At 43.2% G+C, this 23,688-nt stretch overlaps 1 protein-coding gene and 2 pseudogenes across 1 annotated transcript; all 3 read left to right on the top strand.

Moving 5' to 3' along the window:
- Positions 1-11,488: 11,488 nt before the first annotated feature.
- Positions 11,489-13,197, top strand: LOC110682486 (scopoletin glucosyltransferase-like). Its single transcript, XM_021858827.1, has one exon. The coding sequence runs from the start codon at positions 11,577-11,579 to the stop codon at positions 13,005-13,007; it is 1,431 nt and encodes a 476-aa protein (XP_021714519.1). The 5' UTR covers positions 11,489-11,576; the 3' UTR covers positions 13,008-13,197.
- A 5,597-nt stretch (positions 13,198-18,794) lies between these two features.
- On the top strand, positions 18,795-22,673 carry LOC110682476 (annotated as a pseudogene).
- Positions 20,975-22,673, top strand: LOC110682456 (annotated as a pseudogene).
- Positions 22,674-23,688: the final 1,015 nt, after the last annotated feature.

Genomic DNA, 23,688 nt, shown 5'->3' with positions numbered 1-23,688 from the left:
GGTTAAAATACCGTCGCATATCACATATGACGGGACCACGGATCCGAAGGACCACGTGGCCTCGTATGAGACTCATATGCATCTTTGCCCCAGATCCGAGGCGACTTGGTGCAAATATTTCCCAACCACTCTCAAGGGGGTCGCGCAAGCGTGGATCTCCAAGGGAGTAAGGCAAGGCTCCATAACAGGTTGGGATGATCTGTCCTCCAAGTTCAGGAGCAAGTTTTCCACGGCAAACCGCCGAGAGAAGACTACCGCAGAGCTCATGAGTCTGCAACAGGGGGAAACCGAAAGCCTCCGAGACTACCTGACCCGTTTCAGTAACGAGTCATCAAGCGTCTCCCAGCTGGACCAGGGGCTAGCTGTTTTTGCAATGCAGAATGGCCTTCAGCCAGGAAAATTCCTAGACTTCATGGTCATGCATACCCCGCAGACCTTGGAGGAAGCTCTTAGTGCTTCGGATAAGTTCATCCGAGCCGAAGAATGGAATAAAGCAAAAACCCAACCTCAATCCGGGGGAGGGAAACAGAGGCAAATACCCTTGTCTGAAGGCCAAGGCCATAAGGCAAAGGGAAAATCAAAGGCTCCGGAGCCATCTTTGGCCAACGACCTAAAGAAGGACAGGTTTGCCTCATACACAGGCAGATATGAGTCCTACACTCCGCTCTCTCTTCCACGCGCCAAAATTTACAGTGTGACGAAGGAGGAGCAGAGTTACCGAAAGCCGAGACCACTCCCAGAGTGGTATCAGCGAAAAAATAAAAATCAGTGGTGTGAGTTCCACGAGTCTTCGGGCCACAACACTGAGGAGTGTATCCAGCTGAAGGACCAGATAGAGGACATGGTCCGGAAGGGATACTTGAAAAAATACATCGCGGATCACCGCGAGAAAAAAGAATCCGAGAGGCTAGCAAAGGACCCTCGGCAGGACCTCGATTTCCCCCGGAAAAACAGTAAAAAACCGGAGGGGAAATTCCCTCCGATCAATGTTATCTCGGGAGGAATATTCTCTCGGAGGGAGCACAAGCGTCACCTTAGAGCTTTGACTCACCAGGTGAACAACGCTGACATTCAATCTCCCCAGTCGCCGGTGCCGAACATGACGTTCACAGCCGCCGACTGCCGGGGGATTACGTTCCCTCACGAGGATCCGTTGGTGATCATCGCCACGGTGGCCAACCACGACGTCAGTAAGGTCCTTGTTGACGGTGGCAGCGGAGCAAACATTCTGTTCCGAAAGGCCTACAACCAAATTAAGCTGAAGCCCAAGCACCTTACGCCGGTACCCTATCCGGTATCCGGGTTCAATGGGGCTTCAACTTATCCAGATGGGAAGGTGACACTTCCTGTCACCATCGGTTGCGATGAGGCAGCCCGGAACGTCATGATTGAGTTTTTGGTCATCGACGCTCCTTCAGTGTACAACGTGATTTTGGGGAGACCCATAATTCACGAGATCCAAGGGGTCGTCTCAACTTATCATCAGCTGATGATTTACGTCTCAGACGCCGGCTTCCCCGAAAGGATACAGGGCAACCAAAAGGACGCCCGAAGGTGAAACTACCTCAAGCCATCCAATAGTCGCCCAGATGACGACAAGGATGAGGAGGAGAAAGAAAAAGAAAGAGAGCCAAGCGCAAAAAAGCCGAAAGGCCTAAGTGCTTCGGCCCAAGGATCCGTGCCCAGAGAAAAAGGTCCCGAAAGGGAAAAGGTTGACTCTTCAGCTGAGCCGCAAGACTCAGAGAGCCAGCCGAAGAACACAAAGACTGGGACACCTGCTGACATTGGCAGCAGACCAGATTCTGAAGAGTCCAGTCCATCGGCAATGGACATGGACCAACAGACTGAAACAGTTGAGTTGGCCGAAGGAGATGCTGAGAAATGTGTAACAATCGGGATGGACCTTGATCCTAACACCCGTTGTGAACTTATTCAGCTCCTTCGGGATAACAGAGATGTGTTTGCTTTCTCGGCAGCTGATATGCCCGGGATAAGTTCAGACCTCATCTCCCATAAGCTTAATGTTGACCCAGCGTGTCGACCAGTTAAGCAAAAGAAGCGGAATTACTCCGCCAATAAGAACCGAGACATCGCAGCCGAAGTCAAAAAATTATTGGAGGCAGGGTTCATTGAACCTTGCCAATATCCGGAATGGCTGGCAAATGTGGTGATGGTTCAGAAGCCCAATGGTACCTGGAGGATGTGCGTTGACTTCACGGACCTAAATAAGGCTTGTCCAAAGGATTTCTATCCCTTGCCAAGAATCGATCAGCTAGTCGATTCGACAAGTGGCCATGCCTTGCTTAGTTTCATGGACGCATTCTCGGGGTATCATCAGATCTTTATGCACCCCGACGATCGAGCCAAGACAGCATTCGTCACGAACGCTGGGGTGTATAATTACAAAATGATGCCCTTCGGATTGAAAAATGCGGGGGCAACCTATCAAAGGCTGGTGGATCAAGTTTTCGCCGATCAAAAGGGCCGAAACATGGAAGTCTATGTTGACGATTCGATCGTCAAAAGCAGAAAACTAGAGGACCATGTAAAGGACCTGGCTGAAACTTTCGCCACCTTGAGAAAGCATCAAATGAAGCTGAATCCGAAGAAGTGTGTCTTCGGCGTGAAGTCAGGGAAATTCCTGGGTTTCATGGTCAGCAAAAGGGGGATTGATGCCAATCCCTCTAAAGTCAAAGCGGCGCTCGACCTTCCTGAGCCGAAAACGAAGCGGGATGTTCAGCGGCTCACCGGAAGAATGGCAGCCCTCTCGAGGTTCATTTCCAGAGCTTCGGATAAGGGGTTACCCTTCTTCAAAGCCCTGAAACTCCCGAAAACAAAAGAGCTTGTTTGGGAGGAAGAGCAAAAAGACGCCTTTCAACAGCTTCGGGAGCATCTGGCTCAACTCCCAACGCTGGCTAGCCCAGTTGAAGGAGAAACTCTATACCTATATGTGGCCGTTAGCCCGGCCACCATCAGCGCAGTATTGCTGAGGGAAGAGAGTAAGAGTCAGCAACCGATTTATTTCGTCAGTCATACACTGACGGATGCCGAGACCCGCTATCCTCTACTCGAGAAAGTTGCTTTCGCGGTAGTAGTAGCTGCTCGGAAGCTGAGGCCCTATTTTGATTGCCATCAGATAGTGGTCTTAACTGATCAGCCATTGGAAAAAGTTCTTGGCAAGGTTGAAAAATCCGGTAGGCTAGCCAAGTGGGCTTTTGAGCTCACCGAATTCAGCATCAGCTACCGTCCGAGGGCTGCCATTAAGGCTCAAGCCCTGGCGGATTTCTTGGCCGAATGCTCATACCAAGAAGTGCTGGACAGTGAAAAGAAAGTCTGGACCGTGTTTACGGATGGGTCTTCCACCGAAAACGGTTCGGGGGCAGGAGTAGTGATAACTTCTCCCGAAGGCAAATCCTTTGAGTATGCACTAAAATTTTCTTTTAAGGCCTCGAACAATGAAGCCGAATATGAGGCAGCAATCGCCGGCCTACAATTATGCATCTCCTTGGAAGCCGATCATGTCTGCTTAAAAACAGACTCTCAGCTAGTTGCATATCAGATCAGTGGCAGCTATGAGGCCAAAGAGCCCTCCATGATAGCTTATCTTGCCAAGATCAAATCAGTCATTGCAGAGCTGAAAACTTTTGAGGTTCAGCTGATCCCAAGGGGTCAGAATACTCAGGCCGATGCACTCTCCAAACTTGCTAGTTCATCTTTTACCGAGCTGAACAGGTCTGTATATGTAGAAGTGCGTCGAGTAAGAAGTGTCGACGAAGCACCTGAAGTGTGCTGCGCTGACCCAGAGCCTAGTTGGATGGAACCCATTTTAGCTTTTAAGCTTCGGGGAGAAACTCCTGAGGACAAAGCTTTGGCCTCCAAAATGAAGAGAACCAGCTCTAGGTTCATTGTCTTCAGGGGGGAACTTCTGAAAAAGTCCTTCTCAGCCCCATTGCTGAAATGCGTGGGACCAACAGATGCAGATTATATCCTGCGGGAGATTCACCTCGGCATCTGTGGGAACCACATTGGGGGAAGAACCTTAGCCCACAAGGCATTGAGGGCCGGATATTACTGGCCCACCATGATCGCAGATGCTAAGGAGCTGGTTCGGAAATGCGAAAAATGTCAAAAATATGCTCCAGTTATCCATCAGCCAGCAAGGGATCTTCAGCCGATCCTTAATCCACTCCCGTTTGCCCAATGGGGACTGGATATACTGGGACCATTTCCAGAGGCTGTGTACCAGAAAAAATGGCTGATAGTTGGTGTCGACTACTTCAGTAAATGGATCGAGGCCGAAGCAGCCTCGAACATTACAGAGCAAACTGTCAGAAAATTTATCTGGCAGAATATCATCACTCGCTTTGGCATCCCGAGAGTATTTGTCTTCGATCATGGGAGGCAATTTGACAACTTACCGCTGAAGCGATATACAGATCAGTTCGGCATAAAACTGGCATTTTCAGCAGTATGCCACCCGCAGAGTAACGGACAAGCCGAAGCAGCAAATAAACAGATCTTAAGTGCCCTCAAGAAGAGGGTGGAAGATCAAAAGTCCAAATGGCTAGAGGAGCTCCCTGGAACCCTTTGGTCCCTTCGGACAACTGAAAAAGAGGCAACGGGCCACTCACCTTTTGAACTGGTGTATGGTGCCGAATCCGTCCTTCCAGTGGAAATTGGCTCGGAGAGCCTTCGAGTGCACCATTTCTCGGCTGAGAATGAGCGACTGATGAGGGAATCTCTCGATTTCCTCGACGAAGTAAGAGACTCAGCTCGAGATAAAATGGCGGCCTATAAGCAGAGAGTCAGCAAATTTTATAACCGAAGGGTCCATGCAAGGCCTCTCAAAATTGGAGATCTTGTCCTTCGGAATGCTGCTGCAGTTCAGAAAGGCCGAATCCATGGGAAGCTCTCAGCTACATGGGAGGGACCTTATGAAATTTATGATGAGCTTCAGCCAGGGACATACCGACTTCGGCAGTTGGATGGAACTGAGTTGAAAAATCACTGGAACGCTGATGTACTGAAAAAATATCATGTGTAAACCCTTCGGGGCAGAACAATCTTTGTAAGTACATTTTGAACTAATGAAAGGCCTTGGAGCCGCCATTTATATAAATATTTACAATTTATCCTTTCAAAATTTTCTTTGTTCTATCTACTCTTTAAGGGTTTTTTATTCAGCCTCGTCTGAAACCTTCGCCTTCGGGTAACTGGGCTTCAGATTGCTGACAAAACTCGTCTTTTTAAAGAACACCGGTCTTTCAGCTGACGTCAAACTTCAGTAAGACTTGTTCTCCAAAGACATGAGTCCATGGACAAATCTGGGATATTGCCTTAACTGAGCCTTGTATCCCAGAGAGCCATTATCCGAAACATTGCCTTAAGTTGGCCCTGTGTTTCGGGTATCCATTTTTCAAAGATAGACAGAAAATCAAGGATAACAGCAACAGTTGAAAATTTTTAAATCAGCCTCGTCTGAAACCTTCGCCTTCGGATAACTGGGTTTCAGATGGCTTACAAAACTCGTCTTTTTAAAGAACACTGGTCTTTCAGCTGAAATCAAACTTCAGTAAGACCTGTTCTCCAAAGACATTAGTCCATGGACAATTCTGGGATATTGCCTTAACTGAGCCTTGTATCCCAGAAAGCCATTATTCGAAACATTGCCTTCAGTTGGCCCTGTGTTTCGGATATGCGTATTCTTTAAGAACGCTGGTCTTTCAGCTGAAGTCAATCTTCAGTAAGACTTGTATCCCAGAAGCATTGCCTTCAGTTGGCCCTGTGTTTCGGATACCCATTTTGAAGAAGTTCAGAAATTGCTTATTCAACTGAAGTCATACTTCAATTTCTGTGGGGGCAAGAAGCACTCAGTGCAACTATGTTCGGCAGAGTTGAAGAAAAGAAACAGTAAAGCATTCAAAAGTAAAGCAACTGAAGAAAAGAGCATTAGATTAATATTTCATGCTCAAAAATTGAGCTACAAGTTCAATAATTCAGTATCGGCAGCCGCCCACAAGCGGAAAATAACAGCTGCCGAAATACGTACATAAGCAAAAAAATAAAACTGCTGTACGACAAGGCAAGCTGAAGCAAAAAACAAGGCAAAAAACTCAGAAAGCGGCAAGTCTAAAGTTAAGCACATGATGAACCGCAAGATTCTGAAGACGACTGCCCGAGTTCCTATGCTTCAGCCGGAGGATCAGACTGATCAGCGTTGAGCCCCATGGTGGCCTCAGCCCCAGCAGCAGAAGAAGCGGGCTTTGCACTTTGCCGAGCCTCCCTTTCCCTCTGCTCAGCTTCCAACTCCAGTCTTTCAGCTTCCTCTTCGGCTTCCTCAGCCTTAAGAATTTCAGCTTCGGCTGGAGTTGCATACTTCATGTGAGGGTCTTCGGGATTCTGGACCCACTCTGCACATTTAGACCAGTCCAGTTTCGGCTCAGCATGAAGGCAGACTCTTCGGCATACTCGGAATCCGTTTCTGAAACCCATCTCATATTCCTCTTGGGTATAAACACGGACTTTGAGTAAAGCCTCAGCATCAGCCAGCTTCTTCTGGGTCTCCTCCAAGTCTTCCTTGGATTTCTTCAGCTCATCAGCGACTTGGGAGGAGGAACCTTTCAGCTCATTCAGCTCTTGCTGAATTTGGAAAGCCTTTGTCTGAGCCTGGGCCACTTCAACTTTCTGGATCAGCAATTGATCCTCAGCCTCTTGGAATTTAGCTCTTTGGGCTTCAGCAGCAGCAACAGCCTCTGAGAGTTGGACGTCTTTGGCCAGGAGCAACTCTTCAGCAGCCATTCGGCTGGCTTCAAGAGCCTCTAGACGCTGCTGCACTTCAGCTTGTGCAGCAGTTCCTTCTTGAATTCGGCTCTCAACGGCAGCCTTGAATTTGGAGACGTCCACTCCCATATGCTCCTGAAGGAATTTTTCCCCTTCCATCAGTGGGGGAAAAACTTCCTTCTCCATAGCATCGCAGAAGGTTTTCAGGGCTTCGGCAGCTTTTTTCCCGTACTCCTCAACCTCCTGCTGCTTCTCTTCAGCTGCTGCTTGCTTCAGCTTAGCAAGCTTAACTTCCTCTTCAGCCACCTTCTTTTCGTGCACAGCAGCGTCTACCCTATCTTGTAGGGTATCTATCAGCTCTACAGTGAGAGTCTGATTGTGCACGAACTGAAAACAGGAAGAAAAAAAAAATAATAAATAAAAAAAAATATATATATATATAAAGAGCTGAATTTCGGAGGAAATGAAGGAAAATTACCTGCATCATCAGCAGTTGGTTAGACCTGGCTGGGTCAGGAACTGATCTGCTGGATTCGCCCATCCCAGCAGTGGCCTTCAGCGACCAGATCCTTGCCCTGTCTACTTCGGACATGCCAGCAAAATTGCCGAAGTAGGCTGCAGCTCCTTCTCGGTTTTGACCCCATATGAGGTCCCAGATGTGATCTGGGATTGGAATTCGGGGGGCCGAGAAACCCATTTCTCCAGAATGCAGAGTCTGGAAAGAAGGGAAGGATGACGATGGAGCTTGATTAGCTTTGGTTGTCTCAGCATCATCCTTCTCAGAGGAGTCAATTACTATGACCTCCTCTTCTTCAGGGGTGAGGACGAAAGCCTCAACCTCTCTTGCGATGTCTGCCGTGAAGCCCTCAGCGCTGGACATCACGGCATCCTTATTTTCGTGCTCATCAGCACTCTTCTTCATTTCTTCTTGGACCCCTCCCTTAGGTTCGGGAGTTCTCTGATCCACCTCCATCTCAGGAGGTGGCGGAGGGGTCTTTTGAGGAGATTGGGGTGTTGGCTGGGGAACCCTCGGCGATCCATTGCCTTCCTCAGGTTCCCTTATTGCGACGCCGATGGTCATCGGCCTCTGCTGAAAGTCATGAGGGCCGATGATGGCCATCCTTCGGCGCCTTTTCAGAAGGGGCTGCTCGTCCATATCTGAGTCTGAAGACTCTTGTATTTGGTCTTCGGGACGAACAGGAGCTTTGCCTTCTCTGTGTCTGTTACTCTCTTCAGACTGTAACAGACAGGGGGGAAGAAGAATGTGAGTAAAAAAAAAAAAAAAAAAAAAAAAAAAAAAAAAAAAGAAAAAAGTTGTCTGAAAGCTCACCGAGGTTTTCAGCAAAGCCTCGTCTTCTTCAGCTGCTCTAGCTGCAGCTTCGGCTTCAGCAGCTCTGGAGGACCCTTCTCCTCCTTCGCAAGCCTCAAGTACCCGTGCAACCTCTTCGGCTGTGCGGGCAGCTTCAGCTTCTTCGTTCAGCAGCTGAAACCAAGGGTCTCTCTTCTTCCACCAAGGCTTCTGCCTCTGATACAGAGCAACAGCCTCAATTTGGAAGTGGGAAGAATCCAGATGAACTTCCCTATGCCTCGGCTCAGTGATAGACGGGGCCCGTTCAGTTACAACTCGCTCTCGGTTAACACCAAGACGAGCGTAGTTAATACCAACGTTGGTCTCGTCCCGCTCTGAAAAAAGGAAAGGGAAAAAGTTTAGCTCAGATATGTCGGCACAGCATAAAAAAAAAAAAAAAAAGCAAAGCGAGAGAAGAAAAAGAGGTAGTTAAAAAGCCTCGGCCCCAGCCGAAGAAGCTTACCATCCTTAAACTTTCGGCTGAGGCCAACAGCTGCTAGCATGTTCTCTTGGAAAACGTAATGCGTATCGGGGAGCCAAGTCTCCGGGATATGCTGCATTCGACCACTTCCCCCCGGGTTCGGCAGCTTGCCGAAGATATGTTGCTGATCCAGGTTCGGATCCGCCCCGTTATCTGCGGGGGGACCTAGACTTCCCATTTCGGGATCAGGCTCAGCTAAGTACCGGGGAGCGCTGAAGACGCAAGGGTGGCCCGGATCTGTGGGTGCCCTAACCCAAATCCATTGACCTCTCCAGTCCTTGTCTGAAGAGTCATTTGGCCACATGGTCAAATATTGGGGCCGGGACTCAATCCGATACCACCCAGAACCATGGCTTCCGTGCCCACTTTGAATATTTGGCACTAGCCGATGGAGCTTTCTGAAGCAGTGCAGGTTCGGCACGTACTTGAAGAACTTGCAGACCCATAAGTATGTCATCACCCTTCGGATGCTGGTGGGGGTTAGCTGACATAGGGAAATGTTGTAATGGATCAGCAAGTCTCGGACGAAAACGTCCAAAGGGAACCTCAGCCCATACTGAAGCTGTCTCGTGTACACCCCCACATACCCCGGGGGTGGACGATGGATTCTATCGGATGCTGAGGGCATTCGGCACCAATATCCATCAGCTTCAAAAATGCCGTAATGCAACTCAATTTGCTCGGCAAATCGATATTGATCGGCGTTCTCTACCCACCATGAGTAGGGGCGGTTCTTTATCATGGCCGAAACGACTTCGGCATTCTCCCACTCTGAAAACCCAGGGAGGATATCCCAAAGGACAGCGGGAACTTCATCATCCCGTCCAGAAGCGCTCGGCTCATCCGTTCTTTGAGGAGGAGCCGAGGAAAGGGGAGTCGCCCTAATCCCTTCAGCAGGGTCAGACTCCGGCCTTTGACCATTCCAGGTCCCAATCCTGTTCCTAGGATCGGGAATCGGCCTTGCTCTTCTTGGAGCACGAGCTCTACCTCTAACTCCTCTTGCCATGGATTATTTCGAAGAGAAAAGTCGAAAGAAAAGGGGAAGGAGTTCGAATTCGAAGAAAAATAAACTGAAATCAAAGGAATTTACCTTAATCTGAAGCGAAAGTTGCCGATTTACGAGTTCGTAGTGGCAAGTCTCAGTTTCTAAGCTCAATGCTCGGGGAATTTGCGAAGTTTTGATGCGGGTTCTTGGTTTCTCTCTCGAAGAATTCTGGGTTTGTGTTGGTGAATAAGTGAGGAGAATGACGCGCCTCTGTTTATATCTCCAGGTACGGGATACGAAGAGTCTGTGCTTTAATTTCTCTTAAATACCCACTAAGTAACCATTAAACACATGATCTTGTGATTAAACTGCCCATTATCCGTCCAACTTCCGCAATCATTAACCGTTGTTATCTCATTAATTACGGTTTAAACTCAAATTTTTGGATCAATTAAATCATTTACTTCCCTCCTTTTCTGAATTAAATCAAACCCGACCCGTCATCCTTCCAAATCGGGTCTGGGGGGCAAGTTGTTTGGGTCCAATTTAGTCAAAATTGGGCCTAAGCACTAAATGATCCAATTAAAAGCCCAAGGTCAAGGTTCAACTCTCCAATTGCACAAAAGTCAAAGGTCAGCCCACAAAGTAAGCCAATTGGGCTAAAGCCCAACCTCTCCATGTATGATGAGGTATAAAAGCCATCATATTGACACATTGATATGGGGGACGTTCAGATTCATATGCTCATTCTTGCATTCAGAAATATTCCACAAAAGCCTCAAGCTACAAACTCTCTTGCATGGTGTCTTCCTTTTACACATTGTACTGACTTTAGCATCGGAGGGGCCTTCCTCGGAAACACCCCCGAGGCTAGTTTACGTGTGTTCACTGTGCAGGAAACCTTCGGCCCAACACAACTTGGATCGAATCCAGTCTTCTCCATTTCAGCGGACCTTCGGCAAGGTCCCATTGTTTTCAACCGAAACAGTGCTTATGTTTACATAAGTACATATGTTGCCTCTCAAATAAAATATATTGTGCATAACATTGCTCCCAATTCAATTTGTCATGTTCTTGGACATAGGTTATACTGTGCATGTGCTTAACACAAACCTCCACCAGAACATCTTCCCTAGTAACTTCCACCGTTTCACTGATATTTCTCTAGTTCCCCAAGCCCAAAGACACTGCCTAACGTCATAGACCGTTTTACACACAACCAAAAAATAAAAAGGAAAAAAAAATCTTAAAGGATAAACTTTTAACTCTTATCATCTCTATGGTCTGAAATAACTTTAACTTAACTCATTCATACATCCTTAATCTAGCTTTCTACCCTTTTAAACAAAAATAATAATTATAATATAGTTTATTACTACCTCCGGTTCTTATTACTCGCAACAAAAAAATATTTTATGTCTCCTAAATAATATCCCTTTATTGCGAGTAATAAGAATCAGAGGTAGTATTATATTTGTTATTTAAATTTAGAAGTGCTTATTTTTACTAAATACTGTACTTTTTTTAACTTAGAAGAGAACGTAAGCTAAGTACCTAACTACTCCATAGATATTATTGTGAGACTATTGAAGAGGATGCAGCTGCCTTCCTAAACTGACGTAATTGATGACCAGCAATTTTCAAATTTGCTTCCCTCGTTTCGAACAAGCTCCAAGCAATTCTAGATCATATTCATATACTCCGTATTTCCCAGTACGTATATACATACGCACACAACATATCATTGTCTATCAATCTAATAACACTTGATTTTACCGAATACGTTTCTTAACTTGAAGAATTGACATAATTGATAACTAGCCGACTTCAAATTTGCTTCCCTCATTTCCAGGGTGCTCCAACCAATTCTAGATCACATCATAAATTCCGTAGTATATATACTAACGCAATATATTATTGTATATCAATCTTATAAAATTCTAACTAGACTAGATTTTTCTATCAATTATTTTATCATCAATATGGGTGCTGAACCTCAACAGCTCCATGCAGTTTTCTTCCCATTCTTAGCCCATGGCCACATGATCCCCACCCTCGACATCGCTAGGCTCTTTGCTGCGCGCGGTGTCAAGGCAACCATCATCACCACCCCTCTCAACGCGTACACCTTTACTACAGCCGTTGAAAAGGGAAACAAGTCCGGAGCCCCATTGATTGATATCGAGGTGTTCAGGTTCCCGGCTCAAGAAGCAGGCCTGCCTGAAGGATGTGAAAATCTAGAGCAAGCTCTAGGTCCTGGAGAGATGGACAAGTTCTTTAAGGCTGCTGCGATGCTAAGAGAGCAGCTCGAGCAGTTCTTGGAAAAGACTCGACCTAACTGCCTTGTGGCTGATATGTTCTTCACTTGGGCTACTGATTCTGCAGCCAAGTTCAACATCCCTCGGCTTGTCTTTCATGGGACTAGCTACTTTTCCCTTTGTGCTTTAGAAGTTGTTAGGCTTTACGAACCTTACATGAAAGTCACATCTAATGACGAACCATTTCTTCTTCCTTACCTCCCCCATGAAATACATATGACAAGATTGCAGCTATCAGCAGATTTATGGAAAAATGGTGGCAATACAGAATACAAAAGACGGAGCAATGCAGTCAAGGAATCAGAACTTAATTGTTTCGGAGTGATTGTTAACAGCTTTTATGAGTTGGAGCCGGATTATGCAGATTATTTCAGGAAAGATCTTGGAAGGAGGGCATGGCATATAGGTCCTGTTTCACTGTACAACAGAAGCATTGAGCAAAAGTCGAATAGAGGTAAACAGGCTTCTATAGGTGAACACGAATGTCTGAAATGGCTTAACTCGAAGAAGCCAGATTCCGTGATATATATCTGTTTTGGAAGCACAATACACCTTATTCCTCCTCAGCTGCACGAGGTTGCAATGGCTCTAGAAGCCTCAGGACAGGAATTCATTTGGGTTGTTAGAAACGAGGATGATCTTGGAGGATTCGAGGAGAAAATGTCAGGTAAAGGTCTGATTATAAGAGGCTGGGCACCTCAGGTGCTAATATTGGAGCATGAAGCCATAGGAGCCTTTGTAACACATTGTGGGTGGAACTCGACACTTGAAGGGATCTCAGCAGGTCTGCCAATGGTTACATGGCCTATGTTTGCTGAGCAATTCTACAATGAAAAGTTGATAACTCAGGTTTTGAAGATTGGAGTCCCTGTCGGAGCTAAGAAGTACACTACAACGCCTTCTATAGAAGATGTTATACCTCAAAAAGCCATAGCAAAAGCTTTGCAAGAAATCATGGTGGGAGATGCAGCCGAAGAAAGGAGATGCAGAGCAAAAGAGTACAAGAAGATGGCATGGGAGGCTTTGCAGGAAGGTGGATCTTCATATTCAGACTTAAGTGCATTAATAGATGAGTTGAGAGATTTATCCACCTAAAATCAAGGCTGCATTTTCATCTTAGGAGCTTTCAATAAATAGCGCGATTATGTTTTATGTATAAGCATTAGATATAATTCTTACACTCAATTAATTTCGAACTTGTAACAAAATCACATCATGTTTGATATTTTTTTTAATGCTTGGCTCTTACAAATTTCTTATACATAACCCTTAAAGCTACATTTTACAATTCATTTTCCTCCCCCGGCTCCCCAATAGGCCAATATATACTCTTTCGGTCGGTTTCTTTGATATGCAAACTATCAAAATCCATTTAATTTTGGAAAAATTGAAATTAATAATCCTACCTTTTGCCTATCTTCTTAAAATAGTCCCACTTTTTAATTAACTTATAATAATCCTAACTTTTACACCCATATTCTTTTACTGGTCCTTTGTCTGTTTTCACTTACAATAGCAGGTTTCCTAACCTACGTGGCAGTCACCTATCCACGTGGCTCCGAGTGAGTGAGTGTTAGTTATTCTTTTACGGACCTTTATTTTTCTCTTAATTTTATTCTCCCCTTTCCTTGCTTCATCTTCTGTGTTCTTTGTTACGAATTATTCCCAAGCTTTTACCTCCTCATTCTAAATTTTCATCTTAAAGGTCTTATACACTATTTCACCAGTTTTATCCTTCTTAAAATTACCACCATACCAAAATTTAAGAGTGACTTCATCAATTAAAGCCATTGAAGAGGGGTCAATCACTAATCACTCCGAGCAATTTTCCCTAATACGGAGTTTAGAATTCAGAAAAAAAAAAGGTCACAATTTTCTAATTAAACAATTTTCTACTCCGTAATAAACTCTTATCAATACTCCACCAAACACAATTCACAACAGATAAATTTGAAATTGACAAAAACCCAATCGCAATTTAAGGGTTTAGATATGTTTCCTGTAATTCACACTAACTTGGGCAAGAATTTTCTTTGCTGCTGCAGTAGAATTCGAACACCAAGTTCACAAATTTTCCCCTTTTTACGCAAGAATTCAGTTCACTGCCTTCACATGAGCATCGAAGAGAACGAGAAATTTTTAAAAAATATTAACAGAGAAGTAATGGCGCTGACAGAGGAGTAGTAGTTGGAGAAGATGAAAGATGTCTTAAATTAGAGTTGACAGGGAATTAAGAACTTGGTTACCCAGTTACCGGTTACAAGGACTGTTAAAAGAATATGAGATACTCTTGCTGCCCTTAGAGAAGTTGTTCGAAACAATAAGCCTATTGTCCTTACACTGGTAGAAACCCATATGGGAGGGGATCAAGCGCTCCGAGTTGCAAATTTGCTTGGATATAATGGTCACACCCGGGTTGACGCTCAAGGTTTTAGTGGTGGAATTTGGGTTTATTGGAAACCTGAATTAGTTACAATTGATCCAATTACTCAATCGAATCAATACATTACTATGACGGTGTCTAGAGTTGGTGAAGATCCTTGGTACTTCTCTGCTATTTATGCTAGCCCGGACCCATCGAAGAGGTATGACCTTTGGAAGGAACTCTCGGACTTTGCAAAAAATAATAACAAGACGTGGCTCCTAGCCGGGGATTTTAATGAAACTGAGGTTTGACTGGGAAAGAAATACGATCTGTGCTGAAACTTCGCGTAGAAGCCGTAATTTCAATCAATGGGTTCATGACAATTAGTTGATAGAGGTGGAGTTCTCGGGACCGGCTCACACTTGGGCCCGAGGCAATTCTGTTGATTCAAGAAGAAGTGTGCGCTTAGACAGGACTTTATGCACTGGTAATTGGGTCCAGAGATTCGACAAGGCCCAAGTGAAACATCTTCCTGCAATTCAATCAGACCACTGTCCCCTGCTCATTTCCTCGAATGGATTTGCTCCCCTTGAGGCCTTGAATAGGCCCTTCCGATTTCAAGCTGCTTGGATGTCCCATGAGAAGTTCGAAGAATGTATCTGTGAAAAATGGGATAAAAATGCTCCCCTTGTTCCTCTCCTTCACACTTTTTCAAATGAGTTGCAAGAGTGGAACAAGAATGTGTTCCATAATATTTTTAGAGAAAAGAAACAATTAATGGCTCGAATACAGGGTATCCAAACCAAGTTGGCGCAACAAAGAGATTCTGGCTTAATTAAGTTAGAATCAAAATTAAGAAGAGACTTGGATACAGTGCTTCACCAAGAAGAACTCCTTTGGTACCAAAAGGCTCGAGTAGACTGGCTTCAATATGGTGACCGCAACACTACCTTTTTCCAGCTAAGTACGGTAGTAAAGAGATGGAGAAACAAGATAGTGGCTATTAAAAATAATAGTGGTCAGTGGGTGTATGATAAGGAAGAGGTGAAAAACACTGTGGTGAATTACTTCTCTAGTTTATTCACTGACGAAGATCACTCGACTGCCTATGACATTCCGAGAGGGGTTTGTAATGCAATCAGTGCCTCGGATTGGGATTCTTTAACCCGGCCCTATTCTAAATGTGACATTGATTATGTCTTTAAAAATATGGGATCTCTCAAGGCTCCGGGACCCGACGGTTTTCAAGCCTTATTTTTTCAGAAAAATTGGGATCATGTTGCTCCAAATGTTTACACTATGGTGATGAATGCCTTAGAAGGAAAAGGTTTTCCGGATTGCTTGAATGAAACATTCATTGTGCTTATTCCGAAAATTGATAACCCGGAACAACCTTCTCAATTTAGGCCAATTGGGTTATGCAATGTGACTTATAAAATTATAACAAAGGCTATTGTGAATCGAATTAAGTTGGTGCTCCCAAAACTAATTGCGGATTCTCAAGCTAGCTTTGTTCGGGGTCGTCAAATTACGGACAACATAGTGATTGTACAAGAAGTGCTCCATACGATGAAGCGCAAGAAAGGAGGAAAAGGCTACATGACAATCAAAATTGATTTCGAAAAAGCCTACGATAGACTAAGGTGGGATTTCATTCGAGACACTCTCTTGGAGATGAAATTTCCTATGGTCATGATTGAAGTAATTATGGAGTGTGTGTCAACTGCCTCTTTGAGGGTGCTTTGGAATGGGGAAAAAACGGACTCTTTTTCTCCTTCTCGTGGCATCCGACAAGGAGATCCATTATCCCCATATCTATTTGTACTTTGTATAAAAAGGCTCAATCAAGTCATTGAGGAGGCTATTCTTGGTGGAAGATGGAAACCAGTGTATGCAAGTAGGGGTGGACCTCTACTCTCAAACCTTTTCTTCGCGGATGACTTAATTTTGTTTGCTGAGGCCTCAGTTGAACAAGCTGCTGTTATCACGGACTGCCTCAATCGCTTTTGCTCTGCCTCGGGTCAACGGGTTAGTTTACCCAAATCAAGGGTCTATTTTTCACAGAATATTGATCCTGCTGCTCAATTGGAAATCTGTCAAAAACTTGGAATGCAATGCACTGATGATTTGGGTTTATATCTTGGAATGCCAACTTTGACAAGTAGGGTTACAAGAGAGACCTATGCACATCTTTGTGAAAAGATTGCGGGCGATTAACAGGGTAGAAAACTAAATATTTGTCTCTCGCGGGACGAATAACTCTCACAAAATCAACACTCACTACCATGTCAAATTACTCCATGCAGACTGCAAAGCTGCCGAGGTCAGTTTGTGATGAAATTGACAGGAAGGCAAGACGATTCATATGGGGTGGATCTGATGATAGCAGACGTGTTCACCTCCTCTCTTGGGATACACTACAATTACCCGAGAGAAGGGTGGGCTTGGACTAAGATCAGCAACTCAAACTAATGCCGCATTCCTCACCAAATTAGGATGGAGAACTCTTTCGGAGCCAAATTCCTTATGGTCTAGGGTGCTTCGATATAAGTATTGCAAAGGGCGCTGCGATATTGATATGTTTCAACCATCATCGAGTATGTCGAATGTATGGCGAGGAATTACAGATCTCTTGAAAAAAGGATCAAAAGTTACTATAGGGAATGGAAAAAAGACCCTGTTTTGGGACCACTGCTGGGTGATGGACGAGCCTCTTCGTGCTCATGGGGTGGCTGCTATTCCTGAGGCTATTGATGTGCCACTGTTGAGGAGATGTGGGCTGCTGGAGGTGATTGGCGTTGGGATTTATTCTCTCATCTGTTGCCTACTCATTGTTTGAAACAAATTGCTTCACACAAATTAATTGAAGACCCTGAAGCTACTGATTTGCGCTACTGGAAGGGACTAACAAAGGCAAATTTTCAATTAAATATGCTCTGAAAATTATGCGTGAGGATGACCAGGTTCCTTCAGAGAAAAGATGGGATCTAGCATGGCATACCCCGGATCAACAGAGGATCCGTACTTTTTTATGGATTGCGCTTCATGATAGATTGCTTTGCAATGCTAATCGAATGAAAAGGCACCTTATGGATGATCCTCGATGCACTCGATGTTCCCTGAACGCTGATGAGGACCTGCTGCATTTATTTCGTGACTGCCCAATTGCAAGACATATATGGAAGAGTGTAGGTAGTGCAGCCCTGTACCCTTCATTCTATATTGGGGATTTTAAACAATGGATGTGCAGAAATCTTGAGGCAGAAAGTCTGATTTTTTCAGAAAAATGGCCTACTTGCTTCGCAATTACATTGTGGTGGATCTGGAAATGGAGAAATAGCTCCATCTTTGGAAGAGGCGAAGATATTCCATTGAATACAGGACCTTTCCTTCGTGCCCAGGTGGATGAAACTTGGAAGACCTTCACTGAAGGGGATGCTGCTACTTCACAAACTACAAGAGTCAAGGCCAAAACAAGGAAGGAAGTCTTCATCAAATGGTTAGCTCCTCCTAATTTATGGCTTGCTCTCAACACTGATGGGGCTGCAAAGGGCACCCCTGGACCTGCTGGTGGAGGAGGTGTGATTAGAGATTGTACTGGTCGTTTTGTGAAAGGATTTGCAGCCAATTTTGGGGTCTGCAGTGCATACAAAGCAGAGTTACTTGCTTTGGAAATTGGGCTAAAGATGGTGTTGCAACTAGGACTTGTCAAGATCATGATCCAAATGGACAATGAGGCCTGTGTAGAAGCCATTAGAAGCGCTGATCGAAGTGGTGGAGAATGCTATTATATTCTGAATTCTTGTGGTAACATTATAAAGTCTTTTGGTAATAATTGTAACATAGTTCATTGCTTTAGAGAAGGTAATAGGGTAGCGGATAAGTTAGCTAATATGGGTGTCCCTCTTGAAGAACGAGTTGTTTATTTCGATGAGCCTCCGATCGAAAAAAAAAATCTTCTTAGGGAGGATACCATAGGTGTGGCCTTGCCACGGCTTATCATGTGATCGCTATTTATTTTCTAATAAAACGGGCTTGCCCTCATTAGCACCAAAAAAAATTTATTTCAAATTTTCCTTTAATTTTCTTTAAATTAAAAATTTATAGAGTATTTTTTATTTTTTTTATTTTATTTTATATTCATTTGGGTACCCAATAGACCAATACCGAGAAAATGTAACTCCTTAGAAAATCAAGAAAAATCCAAAAGCTAATAATAGCCTACAAAGAGTAAAATCAATTATCAAAGACATATTTCCTCCTCTTCTTTTAAGATGACACGTTTTTTTTAGTCACGTTTGCCAATGCACTTATTCAATCATTAATATCTTTAATTATCGATAAATAAAAATTATGAAAAGTTGATATTTTGAAAGTATACAATGTGACGAATCTAACAAGATCTCACATGACTATATTTTTGATTACGTATAAAACACAAAATACGGTCAAAGGAAGGTGTGTAAATAGTACTAAAGTCAAAACGTGTCAACTAAATAAAAACGGAGGTAGTATAAAGTAAAGACTTGCCACAATTTGTGTTATTTGAATATTATATATTTTTTTTGATAAGATATACGAATTTTTGGTATTTAGTCGATTTCACATCCCAGCTTTAAGAGTGAAGATAACTAGTCTTGCACCAATTATAAGATTTTGATTGTCACACGAGTCCAAATTTCACAATATACAGCATACACTAATCAAAACCAAATTCTGGACCGTCAATGACTCAATAAATGAAGAGACAAGACTTTGGCAAACTCAGTCAATAAAAAGACAAGTACTCCTCTATAATTACATTTGATTTTTTTTTGCAGCAACAATTGAATTTATTTATATCAATTATCATCCCTATATATTTTATAAGTATATGCTACATAACAAACTTCCTAATAAAGTTCCTAAACTAAAGATCTGACATCCATTCATCCGATAAATAATGGATCATAAATATACACCGCATAACGCATATAATAAAACATACTGTAATGTGTAATCTAACATCATTCTAACATACTTTCCCACTAATATTTCCCTCAATAGTCACACATTGCAAACAAAGATCGACATGAATGTTCATGAACCTCAAGAGCTTCATGTTGTGTTCTTCCCATTCATGGGTCAAGGCCACATGATTCCGACCCTTGATATAGCAAGGCTCTTTTCCGCTCACGACAATGTGAAGGCAACCATTATCACCACCCCTCTCAACAAGGCCACCTTCACCAAGGCCAATGAAGAAAGTGAAAAAATCGGGGATCCGGTTATTAACATAGAAGTATTTAAATTTCCTACAAAAGAAGTTGGGTTGCCTGATGGATACGAGAGCCCGGATCTATCATTAGGGGTAGGGATGATCCAGAAGTTCTTCAAAGGTACAGAGATGCTAAGCGAGCAGCTCGAGGAGTACTTAGAAAAGGTTCGACCCAACTGCCTTGTGGCTGACATGTTCTTCCCATGGGCAACTGATAGTGCAGCAAAGTTCGATATCCCTAGGCTAGTCTTCCATGGGATTAGCTACTTCGCCCTTTGTGCTCAAGAAATTATTACATGAGCCTTATAAGAACGTGTACTCTGACGATGAACCATTCGTTCTTCCTTGCCTCCCCCATAAGGTACAGATGACAAGATTGCATATCTCAGAAGATTTTTGGAAAAGCGAGGGATCAGAATTTAAACGGAGAATGGCCAGGATCAAGGAATCAGAGGCCAGGAGTTATGGAGTGATTGTTAACAGCTTTTATGAGTTGGAACCGGATTATGCAGACTATTTCAGAAAAGAATTGGGGAGGAGGGCGTGGAGTATAGGTCCTGTTTCAATGAGCAACAGACGCGCTGAAGTTACGAGAAAAATCCTTACATGCTAGCATTTTGTACTCTTATGAAGTTACGAGCTTACACACTTGGTATAGTTGCGAATCATGCATGTTTCTAAAAACACAGGCCATTATAGTATAGACTTCAGCAAATAGCTACTAACTACTACGAGTACTGTTTTAGCAACTCAAATTAACACATCCTTTGGTGATTTTCACTTCTGCTATCTTAACCTTAAACTTCTCACAGTAGATGTTGTTCAAGTCATAAATATAGGATTTAAGGTTGTACCATTTAGTTTAAAAATTATTTTTCCTCATGCGGAGTGCTTCCTTGTGACTTTTTCTTACCTCTACAAAAACCCCTAAGAATTATTACTAGATTATAAGTCTTACGAATGCGAATATCAGATCACCCTTGACAAAATAATAAATAAGGTCACCTCGCAATATAAATTCCTCCATCAACAATATAAGAAGTTAGCCCAAAACTAGTACTATGTAGGTCAAAAAAAAAAAAAAAAAAAAAAAAAAAAAAAAAAAAAGGTGATAAGTTTAATTATCATTAGTGAGAGAAACAATAAAGAATACGTGCAATGTTCAAAACCAAGTCTACTGCCAACGAATGCAGAAGCGAAAACTCTTCCAACTTCTCTTTCTTTATTTTGGGGAAAAAAATCATTATATACCGTAGTAAAAAATTAAAAGAAAACCAGTCAATTTTCCCAATTATTTAATGTAGGATTGTATAATACAAAGTAATAACGTTAGTAAAATAAACGGGATGACATAATCGATTATGTAGGCATACAATAAACTCATTGGCACGTCTAAACTGTCAACTTTGACTAGTCTTTCCTAGATAAAGAGTTAATTACAACTCTTTTAGCCAACATGAGCCATTATATATACCGATAAACACGAACCATCAAGTTCATTCTCATTCTATCATCTCTCAACTGTCATTTATTCCAGAGATTATATACCAAATCGGAGGGCAAAATGGGTTCTGAACCTGAAGAGCTTCACGTAGTTCTCTTCCCATTCATGGCACACGGCCATATGATTCCTACCCTTGATATAGCAAGACTCTTTGCGGCTCGTGATGGTGTGAAGGCAACCATTATCACCACCCCTCTCAATGTTGCCGCCTTCACCAAGGCCATAGGAAGCAGAAAGGAAATCGAAGCCCCAACTATTAACATTGAAGCCTTCAGGTTTCCGGCTCAGGAAGCTGGCCTACCTGAAGGGATGGAAAACTTGGAGCAAGTATTAGGTTCTGAATTAATGAGCAACTTCTTCAAAGCTACAGAGATGCTAAGTGAGCAACTCGAGCAGTACTTGGAGAAAGTCCGACCCAACTGCCTTGTGTCTGACATGTTCTTCACATGGACAACTGACATTGCAGCTAGGTTTAACATCCCGAGGCTAGTCTTCCACGGGACTTCCTCCTTTTCCCTCTGTGCTCAAGAAGTTATTAGGCTACATGAGCCCTTTAACAATGTGTCCTCTGACGAAGAAACATTTGTTATTCCCTATTTTCCCCATGCGATACAGATGACAAGTTTGCAGATCTCAGAGGAGTTGAGGAGCAGTGAGGATTCAGAATACAAAAGAAGGACAGCTAATTACAAGGAATCAGAGCTCAAGAGTTATGGGGTGATTGTTAACAGCTTTTATGAATTGGAACCAGACTATGCAGACTTTTTCAGAATAGAATTGGGAAGAAGGGCATGGAATATAGGCCCTGTTTCACTGAGCAATAGAAGCATAGAGGATAAGGTTCAGAGAGGCAAGCAGGCTTCAATCGATGAACATGAATGCTTGAAATGGCTTAACTCAAAGAAGCCTGATTCAGTTATTTACATCTGTTTCGGAAGCACAGCAAGCCTCATAGCTCCTCAACTGCATGAGATTGCAATGGCTGTAGAAGCCTAAGGACAAAAATTCATATGGGTCGTGAGAAATGATAACGGAAAAAGTGAAGAGTGGTTGCCAGCAGGATTCGAGCAACGGATAGCAGGGAAAGGCTTACTTATAAAGGGGTGGGCCCCCCAGGTGTTAATTTTGGAGCATGAAGCCATTGGAGGTTTTGTAACTCACTGTGGATGGAATTCAACAGTAGAAGGGATCTCAGCTGGCGTGCCAATGGTTACCTGGCCTATTTTCGCTGAGCAATTCTATAATGAAAAATTGGTGACTCATGTTTTAAAGACTGGCGTCTCTGTTGGAGCTAAGAAGTGGAGTAGGACACCTTCACTAGAATATCTCATCAAGCAGGAAGCTATAGAGAAAGCATTGACAGAAATCATGGTGGGAAAAGAGGCAGAAGAGAGGAGAACCAGAGCAAAGAAGTTGAAGGAAATGTCACGGAAGTCTGTCGAAGAAGGCGGCTCATCATACTCAGACTTAAGTGCATTGATAAATGAGCTAAGAGATTATCACCTCAAGACTCCAGACAACAGAAAGAATAAAGTTTAAATTTTCATCCTGTCTTTAGATTCTTTTACCTTCTTCACTGTACTCTTTGTATTTTTAGGCCATGCAATATTCAAGATAACAGTTTTTACATGCTTACACTTTTCCAACTCTTAATGAGCATGAGCATACTTCTAGTTTTCTGCAAACACAGGCCACTTAACACATTCACAGAAATTTGATGCTAAAATTCAACCATCTAAAGCCCTATGCATCTGGTAACTGAGAAATGGTGAAAATGGAAACGGTGAAAAGTTATGCCACCAGGACTTGAACAAAAGATAGAATGGAAAGGCCTAATAATAAGAAAATGGTTCCACAGGTATTGATCTTGGAGCATGAAGCCATAAGAGCATTTGTGACTCGCAGTCAATGAAATTCAACACTCGAAGGGATCTCAGCTAGTGAGCCAATGGTCACGTGGCCTATTTATGCTGAGCAATTTTATAACGAAAAATTGGTGACTCATTTTGAAGACTGGTGTGCCTTTTGGAGCTAAAAAAAAGAGCCTAGGACACCTTCGATAGAGGACCTCATTCAGAATGAAGCTATAGAAGAAGCACTGAGAGATATTATGGGTGGGAGAAGAGGCTAAAGAGAGGAGAATGAGAGCGAAGAAGTTGAAGGAAATGACACAATAACCTATAGAAGAAGGTGGCTCATCACATTCTGATTCAACTGCATTGATAAATGATTTAAGGTTTATCGCCAACAGTTAAATTTCTCTTCATATCTCCTCTGGTTTCTTTTTGCCCTAAACTTTGTTTCTCCACTTTGGTTTCTAGAATAAACATTATCAGATTGGCATTCGTGTTCAAAATCTAAAATTAGTTAACGATCAAGAAAATTGATGATCATTTGTTTAGAAGCAAAAAATTGACTTTTTCAGAGAGGAAAAAACAATCCAGCAAAGATAAAATTTAAGATGCTTTTCCTACCTCTTCTCTCAGCTAATTTGGCAGAACTTCAAATAATAATGGAGGCCCCTACACCTACTTCCCCAGAACTTGCAAGCTCCATCACTTTGGATTCCCATCAAGCACTTTTATTTGCCTAGTGGTGGCTGTAAGATAGATAAGTGAATAAGGCCATGTGATAAAAACTACACCTAAAA

This window comes from Chenopodium quinoa, unplaced genomic scaffold, assembly GCF_001683475.1.
Source record: "Chenopodium quinoa cultivar QQ74 unplaced genomic scaffold, ASM168347v1, whole genome shotgun sequence".
Classification (NCBI taxonomy): Eukaryota; Viridiplantae; Streptophyta; class Magnoliopsida; order Caryophyllales; family Amaranthaceae; genus Chenopodium; species Chenopodium quinoa.
This window is presented reverse-complemented; position numbering and strand designations above follow the sequence as displayed.

Excerpts from the sequence above, each read along its gene's own strand:
- LOC110682486 (XM_021858827.1), top strand. The coding sequence starts at position 11,577 with ATGGGTGCTGAACCTCAACAGCTCCATGCAGTTTTCTTCCCATTCTTA.